At 37.1% G+C, this 14214-nt stretch overlaps 1 protein-coding gene across 3 annotated transcripts in view; it reads right to left on the bottom strand.

Moving 5' to 3' along the window:
- Positions 1-1043: 1043 nt before the first annotated feature.
- The window catches only part of RBPJ (recombination signal binding protein for immunoglobulin kappa J region), an 85500-nt gene continuing 72329 nt past the window's right edge, over positions 1044-14214 (bottom strand). For all 3 annotated transcript variants that reach the window (XM_074992572.1, XM_074992573.1, XM_074992574.1), the window contains 6 exons: positions 13450-13587; positions 13135-13247; positions 9471-9611; positions 6952-7107; positions 5868-5971; positions 1044-5700 (listed from right to left, as the gene is read on the bottom strand). In XM_074992572.1, coding sequence (XP_074848673.1) covers positions 5388-5700; positions 5868-5971; positions 6952-7107; positions 9471-9611; positions 13135-13247; positions 13450-13587 — 965 coding nt within the window. In that variant the 3' untranslated portion in view covers positions 1044-5387. The remainder of the gene's footprint in view (positions 5701-5867; positions 5972-6951; positions 7108-9470; positions 9612-13134; positions 13248-13449; positions 13588-14214) is intronic.

Genomic DNA, 14214 nt, shown 5'->3' with positions numbered 1-14214 from the left:
CCTAGGTGAAACAAGGTTAGACAACTTCTTCCCACTATTTTTCTACTGTACCACCAGTCTAATCTATCACTGCCGTCTCCAAAAAGATTCTCATTTCTGTATCGCCCAAATTGTTCCATAATCAACCGTAATGCAGCACTGAAATAAAAAGGTCTTAAAATGGATTTAAGTGTCATTTACATCCACTTGAGTCCATTTATACTTCCCGATCATAAAGGAGAATCAAATCATTGGTGAGCAGCCAGTGATTTCAGTATAGTTCCAACATCACTTCCTGAGATGTGCTGCCTTAAGAGGGTGATTTACTTTCACTATTCTTGGAGTCACATTTTCCTACACTTCATTCTCCTGAATCCTTGTGCAAGTGCCACACAACTCAATATTTGCAGACATGATTCCTTTACATTATAGGTCTTGTAACTTAATAAAAAGCAAGCACCTTCTAATGGTGAGCCCGTGAACTACAACTACCAGCAAAGTTTAAGTCTTAGTTATCGCCTTTCTCTATTTTGTTCATCCTATGCTTTGAATTAGCACTGTCCCATGGATAATACTAAACTGTACCCATCTTTCAAAGTCTAAAATAATTCCTAGGGTTAAAATCCTTTTACTTCAGCTTGTCTTTGTTTCTACAACATGTTGCTTGCCTAGCAATAGTCCCCTCTTTTCTTGTCCCTCTTACATCCCACCGTTAATGAGCGCAATGTCTGCTGCTCCTTTGTCATTCCTAACTGTTTTCCTGTACATATGCCACATCTATTCCCATTTCCTTTCAAGAGTTTTCTGTCTTTATTTATATAATAAAACTTATCCCACGTGAGTGGAGCCCAACCAGGATATAACTATAAAGCTGTAGCTTTTGGACTTGCTGGTTCAAGGCAAACTGGACTATTATAAATTCTAGAGTGAAAACTAAGCTTAGTTTTTAACCAACATCTGAAAAATGTTCATTCATGCAGAATGCAACCACTGAATTGGATGAAAATTAAAACAGGACAAGCAACTGTAGTAGTAAGTCTGCTACATTTAAACAACTAAACAGGTCTTTTTTCTTATTTAATAAATAATATAAAAAAGTAAACCAGTTCTTATTTTACATTACTGGAAAAACAAGTCACTTGTCTAACTTCAGCAATTATACAAGCAGTACAGAATCAGGTTTAGAAGTGAAACCACTTTTGCATGTGGACATTCCATATCCAGTTTAAGTGGAGGCCCGGGTAGTTGCCCTCACAACTACTGATGAATTTTCCTTTCCTGGGCTTGGTCTTCTGCTGCTGTGGTTCCACAGATGATCTCACTGTTCACAAGCCAAAAACAAATCCAACCAACCAACCAGCTTAATTTTTTGTTTAACGTTATAAGTCAGCAAAACGTGGCAAATTTCAACAACTGTGATCAAATTATTCTTATTCCCTATATATCATCATCATACAGTTGTTAAAGTTTGTTCACAAGAGCAGTAACAGAACATTTCATCTTGACTGAAACCTTATAGAAGAAATTTCAAACATTATAATATGCACTTACACACACTGGACAAAACACTTGTATGTGGTTTACATTTCACTTTTATTTATTCCTTGAAACTGCCTGTATTGCAGATTTTTTTGATGAAATATGGAACTGAGCAATTCAAATTTTCTACAAAATTATGGTAAAAACTTGCTTTCTACCTTATTGCTAAGAAATTGTAAAATATAACCCTTAAAGGACTGAATACATATACTTGCTGCAAGGTTCAAGAAACAAACTAAAACTAAGCGTAACACCTATATCTGGACAAATGCAGAACTGACTGTAGGTAAATGCTTACAAACTGTTCATTTTGTAACTTTACAGAAGGAGGAAACAGTTCAGTCCTACAAGGGTTAAGAAGGAACCCTAATATATTACTGTTTCGAACAAAGCTGCCACTCAACCCCACAGTACAGTGCTTGACACAAAGTCATACGTCTGGCACAGGAACGTACACACATTTTTTTCAGTACTCATCATAAACACAGCTGCTTTTTGAAGTAAAAGTAAATAACATGGTTAATAATTAAAGAGTATTTTGTTTCAAAAATTACACCTCTATAGTTATTTGGTGTAAAGTGGGTATCTTACTTGTGTCAGATTTGCATGAGAAATTTTATGGGTTGGGGTATTTATGGTTTTAGTTAGGTTCATGACTTTTCAGGTAACCAGTACGATACCTTATGAGTCTGTGCAATGAAGACAGAAACGAAATAGTGTATATAAGAATTAACAGAGAGATGCAGGGAGCCTTCAGATAAAATAATTAGAAAAATGTCAGCAGCAGGTTACATTACACTAGTGTTGAATTCTGAAGTGCAGTTCTAAACAAAAACAACATAGGTAGCTTTGAGCATTTAACTTGCTTTCTCATCCTATTAGTTGGAGCTATAAAAACATTCTGAACAGACTCAATTTCTATGTATACTTTTAGAAATAAGATACGACAATACTTAACAGCTACAGCAGAACAGAGCTATAGTTTCATATTGAAACTTTCTATAAGTAGGTTAATAGAAATTTTCGGCATTCTTGGGATATTGTTAATATCATGAAAATGATAAACAGCTCAACGCCATAACAAGTAACAAAGCCGCTCACAGGAAAGAGTTCAAGAAAATAAGTTATTTGAACTTCAGTTACAACTGAGCATCTTTCTTAGTGACAGCATGGTTTCTGGAAGACAATTCCTTTGTTACTAATTAGGTATTAAAAAACAATGGAGCCACAAGTCCAGGAAAACACCAACAGTAAGAGCTATGAAACATTGTACATGAGCAGATATTGCTGAAATGGAATTTAATACACTTTTTCATTCACTAGTCTGTGGTATGTAGAGTGGCAGAAATTAAGCCAAATGCACCACGTTTATTTGTTAGATTATTTAAAGTCCAGGAATATTGTGTATACTCCACTGGGCAAACTTATTGCAAGGAAAGAAACTGAATACAAAAGTCTATTGCATTTACATGTAAAAACCATTCTAAAATAATGTTTATAAAAGCAGGTGCCTCTTATGGTTTGAAAAGCTATTTAAAAATATTCCTTGAAAGTTAAAAAGCTTGTTATGGTTTTATCTGCAGTGTATGTAATGGTTTGTTCTTTAATATTATTTTAAATCCATTGCTAACCACTTCCTTTAATCCTCAAGTTAATAAAAGAAGAAAACCTGAGGCCCATAAGTTAAACAGTATTGTATAAAACATACTTCTAGCAAAAACAATGTGAAATGATTTCTGTCAACACAACCAGGAGAAAATTAAATAGCACACAAACAAGTAAACAGATTTGCAAATAAATGCCAGTAAACAGCTTCAAACAGAGATAAGGCCACAATGAAGTCTGCCCTTGGTCACTGAAATAGAGATGAGGCAGTATTTGTAACAATGCTGAAGGGAAGGTTACATGTGTAAAATGGCAATTAGGAAGGCCTGTGGTAAACTACAAGCACATTTTAGAAGAACAGTGGCATTGACTTAACTGTGTTTTACAACAAATTTCTTCCTTTAACCACATTATATTCACTCTTCAATGAACGCAGAAACAGCTGAGGCAAACGCAGACGAGAGCGTCAGAGAAGATAAACATATTACAGAGAAGCAATGCTTTTAAATGGTGCTGGTGATGAAATTGGAAACTCTTAAGTGGTCAATGGAAATCTATTAAAATAGAAAACCGATAAGCCTGCAGGCCATGCTCTGTAGTAAACCACAGGTTCACATACACACAGTAGCTGTGGCTGTTGTTTCATGTGACTGTTAAAGTTGAGCAATTTACAGAGCTTATATTCTTGTCCTTGAAGGGAAAGGTTACAAGATTACATCCTATAAACCTATGCCTGGTTTTGGGATTGCAATGAGCCACTAGGATACATTTTCAAATATATCTGAAGTGATCAATTACAGAGAGCTAAACAATGCAAATTCAAAATGAAACTAACAAATCATCTGAGTCAAACTGAGCAATAAATTCGTGGTGGAAAGAAGGCTTGAACATTGCACTAGTTGTTCTCAGGGAAGGGGAAAAGCCCCTGGAAATGGAGATGGGAGTTGACTTCACTACAGTGCTTTTGTAATCTTGTAATTGTCCATTTCTAAGTACTAATATTTATTTCTAACTATTATGGAATGATCACTTCACAATGAAAGAACATCTCAATAGAAGGATTTCACCAACATTTGTCTAATGTACTGAACAGTTGGAAGTGAAACAATGCTTTCAGAGATGTCCCTTCATATAATGATGAAGGGCATCACCTACCAATCCCACTTGTAGCAAATACTTCTCATGATACTTTTGTCACATGTCAACAAGACAGAAGACTTGCTGCCAAATGAAGTTACTGTGAACATCCCACTTTTGAAATAAAATGTTTTAACTTACACATCATACAAATTATATACAAGATTAGAAAACACCTGAATGGATCCTCAAACACTTTGTGATTCATTTCAGACTTTAAAGGAGGCAAAAGGGCAAAATCCACCTTTCAGAACACCAATGTATTGCTGTGACATGACCAATCATGAACACGACCATTGGAGATGTCACATATTTTGAACTCATGTAATGTTAGACCCTCATGAATTATCACTATAAATACATATTTTTAAAAAGGAAAACATAGAAATAACTATTAACAATGACTGAAAATAGAGCACTAACGTTAACATACATTGCATGTATTGCAGGCAAGGCAGAGGCATTTCATTTTAAAGCTTTTGCACAGACTTCATATAATCTTAAAAAAAATATGCTGGCCTTTACAAGGTTCTACTTGCTGAAATAAAACAATTTCAGTTCATAAAAAGTCACAAGACTTCAGTTTAAAAAAAGGAACAGTTCCAGCCACAGACCAAAAATATATATATATTTTTTAAAACTGGAAGATTATGGTAATTAGATTATACAAGCATGGTCAGGCTTGGAACCTGAATATACTTCAGAGCAAAAGCTCAGAGGAAAAAAAATATAAACTATTTGGTAACAAAAGTGTACTATATGTTGTGATACAAAAAAGGTATGGTGAAAATGTACCTTTTATACTAAAGCTTATACAAGTTCCTTGGTCCGTAAAAACTGTCATGTTCATGTTTTCTAGTTTTCTTAACTTGTATCCCAGCCACATTTCAATTTCTTGCCCGTTTGAAAAAAAAAAAAAAAAAGGCTGAAAAATAGATTTTAATAAAGTTTTTACTTTTCAGATTTTTTTTTTTATTGTGGCTTCTATTTTTAAGATCAGCACTTGCAGGTAACAAAGTTCAAATAATGTTACTTAGAATGGAAAGGGGTTTTCCCATGAAACCACAAAATTGTTCAGTTTTCTCTTCTGTAGCACTAGTCTGTTAAAGTCCAAGCAAACACTGTAGTTAGGAAACTACTGTTGCTGTAGATGTGACATTAGTTGGATTTGTGCTGACATTTGTGTAACTTCCCTCGCTGTTTGTATTTGTTTCACTGGATGCCATGAGGCTTGAGTTGGCTCTGAGAATTGCTCCAGCAGCACTGCAGTGTGGTCGTGGACCTGGCTCTGGTGTATATGTGAAAGTAAGGCTAGTGGAGTAGATTATGCCATCATTACGGACCAAAGTTACTGGAACCTGGACTGGCTGACGGACCCACCTCCAACCTTCTCGGAAGGCAGAAATATCTGGAACAACGCACAGCATACTTTCTGCACATCTGATAAGACAAAGGAAAACTTATTAGCTGCCAAGCAGATAGGTAGTAACAAAACAAAAAAGCATGTCTCTCAACCAACAAAAATCAATATACATTTGCCAAAACTTCAACACACAATATACAATTGCCAAACATAACTTCCAGTACAAAGAAAATAAATACTGCACCTGTACATGGTTTCAGCTTCCACATCTCCAAACCAGACACGTAAATTAGGAGTGAAATTCTGACCTGTAAGTTCCAGCATTGCTACATCTCCACCACCATTTAACTGTGTGTGGGGGGGGAGGGAGGGGAGATACAAATTATACCATAAACATACATTATTTTCGCACAACTGATAAAAGTAGCAAACAAATTCCGCTTAGTTAAAAAAACCTGCATGATCGCTAGCCTCAAATGGTTTGATATCCTCAAGTAAATGGTAATGCTCGAAGGAAGACCATGGCGGGGGGGAGGATCACAAAAATATAAATATACAGCAAACAGGCAATTCTGAGTAAAAAGCCTGCACTGTCTTAACCACTGGGTAGCTAATCAAAATCCAAGTAGGAAAAACTTATGTAGCCAGCCTTTTGAGTCCTCTTTCAGGCGGACCAGGAGCTGTTGTTAACAAGGAAGGGTTCATCAGTGTGTTAATTGGTAATTAGTTATTGATAAGGAGTCAATACATATTTCTAAATACACAAAACCAAAAATCTTAGAAGATCTATTAGAAAGGGCAGTTTTAAGAAGTTCATTTTTAAGAAGTTCATTGAGTAATACAAGAAGTCCATCCAACGTGCATTCTTGTCTTGCAAAACATGAGTTGAAAAAACATAGCTAAAATCCTCTGGAAATATAAACAGTACTTTCACTTAACTTAGCAAAACACTTTTGTGTGGATGCAGATACATAATGTAGGCCTAGTTCAGAGGTGTTCTGCTTAAGAGAGTTTCTAAGAAGCTTTCCAGCTGGGAGGATGCAGTGCTTAGAAAGGGAGAGACCGGGAATCGGAACTCTTTGCTTTTACTCCCAACTCTGCCAAAGATTCATGAGAGATCTTGGGCAAATTATTATAAAGTTCTCTTTGACTAAGTTTACCCATCTATAAAACTAATGACATGATACTTACCTACAGCACCTCACAGGAGTACTATGAAGTTTAAGTACTTCAGAGCCTTACTTAAAGATGCTCAGATGAGAAGCCCTATAGTAAATGCAAAAAATATTAAAAACCAGAAAAAAAAAAAAATCAAAAACTTGACTTACTTGAAGACTTTCTACAACAGGCACAGGTGTTACTGGAGCATGGACTGGTCCCATCCCCTCATAAAATGTATATTCTGCCTTATCTGTACTAATGATTGTCCAAGAAGCTCCATCATTAATCATCTCTTTATTTGGTTCTTTTGGGCATGGAGTGGCCTTTAAGAAAGAACGGTTAGAAGTTTAGTCAGTATATTGGTTTGATATTCATGTCAGAACTAACAATGAGTAATCTGAATTGGTAAGAGGAAGTGGGTCTCACTGTCGTTGAAAATTACAAAATTTAGTTTCCTGGTGACTCTTCCTATAACAGTACAGTTAAGGAACAATCCCTTTTACAGTGAGCCCTGGATTGCAACACATCCTCCTGTGCTAAAACAGGCATCAAGAACTTTATAAAGCACACGAGACACAAAACATTCACACAAAAAGATGGGTTCTCAACTTGGGAAATGTGAACAAGTTCAGGAGGAACAGCCTTTACTTTTTTATGATTGAACAGGAGAGGAAATCTTCATTTTCTTTTACAATTCAGGGTAATGGTATGGTATGCATGCTATGGACACTGCACTATAGCAAATACTATTAATGAGTGAAATACAGAGATGAAAAGGTTCAGCGATAATTCAGATATAATTAGAGATAACTAATTTTGAGGGAGGTAGTGGGAGGTGGCTGCATTGCTGCATGGAAGTTCAGTGTCAGACATCCAAAATATGTGACAAAAAGAGAAATATTACTTATTTGTTAGTTTACTTTATTTGATCCTTGTGTTATGGTTCTAACAAATAGATGAAGAGAATATTAATACTTTTGTTAACACACTTGACATACTATGGTTTGGTTAGTTTCTCAACCTACTGTTGATTTCACTGAAAGCAGTACAAAAAAAAAAAGATTGCCATTCAATAACCATTAACAAATAAGTTCAGTAAGTAGGAGAAGAAATCTTAATATGGGATTGCCTCTCAGTAATGTCATTAAAACTCTCAGTAGTGAGGTAGATTGCAAAGAGAAGCAAAGGGATATCGCTGAACTGGGTGACTGAACAACAAAGTGACAGCTGAAGTTCTGCATTAATAAGTGCAAAAAAATAAGACCAACTACCAATATACAATGATAGATTCTAAATTAGCTGTTATCTAGGAAAGTTATCTGAGAGCCACCGTAGATAAGTCTCTGAAAATTTACACTCAATGTGTAGCAGCAATCAAAGGGTTAACAGTATGTAAAGAACTATTAGGTAAAGGATAGAAAATAAAATAGAAACTATCATAGTACCACTATACGTGGTGTGACCACATTTTGAATACTTAGTTCAGTTTTGGTCACATCTCAGAAGGGATATAGGGGAACTGGAAAAAGTTCAGAGAAAGGCAACAAAGATGATCAAGTATATAGAATGGTTTCCATATGAGAAGAGACTAGAAAGATCAGGACTGTTCAGATTAGAAAAGAGGTAACTAAGCAGGAATGATCTGATAAAGATCTGTACAATCATGAATAGTGAGGAGAAAGTAAATAGGTGTTATAGACCCTATCAGATAGCACAAAACCCACATATCACTTAAAGAAATTAACACTCCTCAAGGTTGAGCCTCAGTTCATGCTAGGGGTGCTTCAAGATACTTGAGGGGAATTCTCTCAGCTAGTTTAGATTCTTCCCTGGGACCACTCTCTCTCTCTCTTCAGGGTAAGGATCAAGCCTTCACTAAAGCAAAGCCAGGATGAAGTCTTCTTGCTCCCTTCTTATACTGAAAGGAGATGTTTGTCTGAGGGATGGTAGAGGCGGACCTGAGCTTATACTCTACTCCCCTCTTCCTTTTCCTGGGAACTAGACTTGTTGTCCTGGAGGAAAAGCTCCTGTCATTCTCTTTCCCCAACGGGGCCACAGCCATGAAAAAAAGGTGTTTTTTTTTCTTTTGCATAGGAGCACCTACTTCAAGTGAGCTTCACACAAGAACACTGTTCTCTGTTCATCTCCTCTGAGTCTGAGCTCAAATCCAGAAATGCTCAGCTGAGTTGAAACCTGGCCCCTTGATGGGGACAGCCACAATAAACATCTGCTAAGAGTGGTCCCACCATATGAGATTCAGGGATCATGTAATTGTGTCATTTGTGCTGCCAGATCAGCTGCACACATTGTACGTAACAGGGCTTCCTTTAAGCCTCCAAGGTCTGCTCTTCATTCATGGTATGACAGCTTGCTAGGAATAATTTCTCCACCTATGGGAGAAAGGAATAACTGAAGACAGAGAAGGTAGACATTTACATGTGAGAATAAGACAATCTATAGTCTTAATGTGGTTTCCATTTGTTGATTGGGTGGAACAATAACTGAAGTATCTTGATGGATAGAGAAGAACATTTAACAGATTGGGAAGAGTAAAATTTGGTATTTCAAATAGTAGTTTCTTTTAAAAACAAAGAATGTTGAGACAAAGACCATTGTTCCCTGATATTTTTGAAACAAATTAGATAACTACATTTCTCATTTAGTATAATCTGTTTAAATATCTTACTTGAAACTGGATTATTCTCTCCTGGGAAAGGCACAGATACATTCTTTCTGTATCTTTAAGATAGAATGCACATTTATGGAGCTGAGATACTGGATCATCTGCATCCAGTAACGCTGTTTGTTTATCCACTTTTCGAATTATCTGTTGATAAAAAATGCAGAAAGAAATAAACTCAGCACAATGCAATCTATGTTTCATTTACATCAGAGATTATCCATTTATTTCTGTAAATTTATATGAATGGCATGGTAACAAAAGACATGTTAACACATGCAATTGCAAATTTAATTTTGAACTTTTGTTTTAAACTACCTGCCATTTCTAAAACAAGGGTAGATATGAAGGCTGCTCTGCTTTGAAGGGTCCAAAGTGAGTGTGTGATATATGTATATGTTTCAACTTTTTTGCTAGAAGAGAGGGGGAAAAAACAACCAGAAACCAGCAAAATCTAATTTCTTTTGTTTGGTCTCCTGATGCAAAAGAGCAGCTGGTCAAGTATGAACACACAATTTTACAGAAGCAAATGCCTCCAGGATTGACAGCTCATGTGGCCAACTGCAGCATAATGGACCACTTACTAAATTTAAATATTTAAAAACAGAGATGTATAGTGAAAAATATTACCATATCCTTAACTATAGTTTTGCAAATGCAACACGACAATAATGCATCTTTTGACAGCTAGTCACCACGAATTAAGACAAGGCTCTACAGCACACACGTAAAGGATGCTTGTTTCCTACAGTTGTCAGTACAACATAAAAATGCCATCTGCCCAATTTTAAAGAGTTACAGCATTTGATTTTTCATTTTTTTTCTGTAAAAAAATTTTATATATATATAATTACTCCCTTACAGACAATACAAATCTACAGTTTGGAATTTTAACTCAACTTCTAGAAAAAAAGAAGTTTAATACTTGATTTTATGCAACATCAGCAGAAGAATGGCCATAATACTTCAAGATTTCTAAGCTGCCAGTCATGTCGTCTGGAATGTCTAATGATGATATATGGAATTATTAGCAACATTATTTTCAAGATTTGCATTTCAAGGTTTTCTCCAGAAATGTTATGAAGAAAATGTTCTCTCACCTAAACCCTACAACCAATATAACAAAATTAAAGGTGACCAGAAAACATATCATACAAAAAAGTTTTAAGGTTGTGTGCTGAATGTGCCCAGCTGAAAGGGTAAATAGTAAAATGGTGTGCTAAATGCAAATTTAGTTCCACTTTCCCCTTAGAGGTCTCTGGCACTACTGATGATGGCCCCTGTTCCAAATAGTGCCTGGTAAAGCAATCATTTTAACAATGTCATATCTTGGTATGGAGCCCATTAAGCTTAAAGTGGATCTTTCCCTGACTTCCATGTATCTAGGAGTCAAGTCCTTAAAAACTGTGTATATGATGGATTGTTCTACTGATTGCTACAAAAGCGTAACAAAGGGGCTTTTTATTATTTTACACCAGATGTGGCCAGTGGCTCTTTTACAAGTAAAGTGACGGTCCTGGAATGCAGCCCTCAATTCCATTCTTTTGCCTACAGGATTGGATGGGGAGAGATGGGGGATTTTGCCCTTTGGCAAGGTGGTGGGATTAGGGGCTTCTGCCTTGACAGGATGGTGTTTAAGGGCCCCACACCCTAACAAACACCACCCCATGGGGCAGGTTATGTATGTCTCATGACTCTTGAACTTTGAAGATTATTGTATGCGGGTCAAAGAGTCAGTATGTTTGGCCACTTCTGTTTTGTTTTGTTTTAAAAACCATTTCAAGTAGATAAAATAAACAAAAAAGTCTTGCCCTCAGTAGATTCTCTCTATCCTCTATAAAGCTTTGGTTGTAGAGAAATTCTCAGAACAGTCATGCTTGGATGTGTTGAGCAGGAATTAAATCTAGCCAAATTTTAGACAGTCACCATTGCCGCTGAACAGATTCTACATAAAGGAGACTGGTAGTGATGGCACTAGTGAGCTAACGAGATTAATGGTTCTAGGAAACTTAAATAAAGGGAAGGCTTATAACCAGATACATATTAGTGTTACCCAAGTTGACTATTTGGGACGTCCAGTGCACATATATCTGTAATTAGCCTGTTAAACTCTAAACATGGTTTCCCAAATTGGGGGGACCTAAAGACACTGGGGGGAGGAGAGGGAGTGTGAGGTGACCCAGTACCTCTCCCCCATGTCATTCTCCCCACCCAAAGAAAAAGCCAGCTTTTGCTTCCGGCTCTCAGCCTCTGCCATTTTATATGGTCAACCCGGCGCAGCCACTATCAAAAGCAGGCAGGCAGTGAACACCCACTTGAAGCTAGCTGCCGCTTGCAAAGGGGAGTGAGTGTGGGTTGGGGAGGGGAAGGGAAGGAGAAGCATGGGGTTAGATGTGGGCTGGGGGGGTCCCTGGCTTGTGGGAGAGGGATGGAGTGAGTGGATGACTGGGGGTGCTTGGCCTTGAGGGAGAGGAGGGGCTTGGGCATGGGGGCTCGCAGGGCTTGGGCGGCCGGCTTGCACGGTTTATGGGGCTCGGGTGGCTGGCCAGCCCCAGCACTGCAGGGCTTGGTCAGCTGAGGCTGGCGGACAGGTGGCTGGCCCTGGCATCGTGGGGCTTGGTCAGCTTGGACGGGCAGCTCTGGCAGCACAGGGCTCAGGCAGGTGGGCAGCTGCTGCAGGAAGCTCTGGAGGCTGAGATGGGGCTCGGGCAGCTGGCCAGATGGGGATGAACCAGGCACCTGCAAGGGGCCAAGAAAAACTACTTGGGCTTGTTTTTAATTTAAAATGGCATTTTTATAACAAGTTTTCATATTTATTTTAAATTATGAATTGAATTTTTTGTTAAAAAGGGGTTGGATAATTGTAAAGAAGAGGTGGGGGGGCATGAGGGTTTCTCAGAAATGAAACGGGGGGGTGCGATGTCAAAAAGTTTGGGAACCAATGTTCTGAACAGTTACAATACCCATCTCAGTCACTGAGGAAGAACTGATTGCTATCATGTGAGCTTACAAAACCAAAACTAATTCTTCTTTTGTTCATTGGCACAAAGTAATGTTGATATGCAATTTACTATATGGATTTTTAGTGTAATATATATTCTTAAATAAGTTCAATACCAGTAATCACCCAAAATTACTTTGTAAAGTACACTCATAGTCTACTTACCTGTAACAAGGCACATTAATATACAGAGTGATTTTAGATCTGAATTGAGCAAACCACATAAAACCGAGTGGCTTGAGCATATGAGAAGTCCCACTGGCTTGAATGAGACTACTCATATGCATAAAGTTAATCACAAGCTTAAAGCGCTTTGATACACTAATGGCTTTGTTGCCATTGCTAAGGTAGGTCTATTTTTTTTTTTAAAGAAGCTGACACACTCATCAAGCATTTTGACTGATCTGTGTGTCTTGCCCTGTTTAGTTTATTCTTTTATACCTTATCCTTAGCAAAGAGCTTAATTCTACAGGAAAACAAACGATATAATACCATACAAAAATTAATAACATTTTCATAACACAATAGCAAAATAAAAGTTTTTAAAAGTCAATGCTTATTTGGCAATTCTTCTAAAAACAAATATATACTTAACATACATGAGGATCCAGGTACTCTAATTAGTACATTACAGATTAGCTATATAGCATTGGAGAAGTTAAACTATACCAGTCTTGGAAGTGCCATGCCAGTAACTGAACACACAAGTTTGACAGTCTGTCCGTAATGAATGTAGCCATCTCGCACTGTGAATTCCTCTCCTTCTGATTCATCATCATCCACTACACAAAGGAGACAAAGTTATTTGTTAAATGGTTTAACTCATTTCTCTTTCATGGCAAGGGCATAAAATGTCACTATATTAAATATAAATATATACACATACAAACACTGGATCTTTACTTTGAACACGAACAAAAAGGGAATAAAATTGAGGTTTATATTTTGAGGGGAATGTTTTGTTTGTTTTTCTGTTTTACTTACAGAGATGAATGTAAAATGCTCCCCACTGTTGTGAACTGGCGTGGAAATTACCTCCTTCTACGTGCAAGTATCTGGTGCTAACTGTTTGGGATCGAAGTCTATTAAATAGTGCCACTTTTGTTCCTGATGCAATACACACTGCAAGAAAAAAATAAAGACTTATTCAACATTGTAAAAATATTTTTTAAAATGCAGCACTAAAAATGGTCAACAGATGCATAATAGACTGGTTCAAACAGTATTCCCCTCACCCATCTGTAATTGCATTCTTTGTAGATTGTCACAAATGTGTTCAATCTGGAAAACAGTCACACATGTAAGAGTTAATTTCTCATCTATAACTGCCATTCTTTGAAGATACTATAACTCTTGGTAGTTTGAAACTCTCGGACAAGTGCATCTGTCATCAAATAGAAAGTCTCTTAGCTCATAGCTCTAAACCACTGGATTTAGAGAAAGGATGCCCAACTCCACTGAAATATTTGGGTTATCCTCAGTGCTCAGTTCCTGTCAAGAACAAGAAAAACATGTCCCTATACTGATGAGCAGCTGAAGAAGGAAGAAAAAGAAAACCGCTCAAAAGCACAAAAATTTCAACTCTAATTTGCTCAGATCTCGTTAAGTACAACAGATTTACAGAATCTGACAGTGTATTTTCTCACAAACCTGTTGATTGCACTCTTCTGCATTCTTTGGGGAAGTCTACCTAAATTCAGGCTCTCTTTTACTCTGTACTTGCCATCAAAGAAAGCTCAAAACAAGCTG

This window comes from Carettochelys insculpta, chromosome 4 (genome assembly GCF_033958435.1).
Source record: "Carettochelys insculpta isolate YL-2023 chromosome 4, ASM3395843v1, whole genome shotgun sequence".
Classification (NCBI taxonomy): Eukaryota; Metazoa; Chordata; order Testudines; family Carettochelyidae; genus Carettochelys; species Carettochelys insculpta.
The sequence above is the reverse complement of the archived record's forward strand: the minus strand, read 5'-3'. Positions and strand labels throughout refer to the sequence as shown.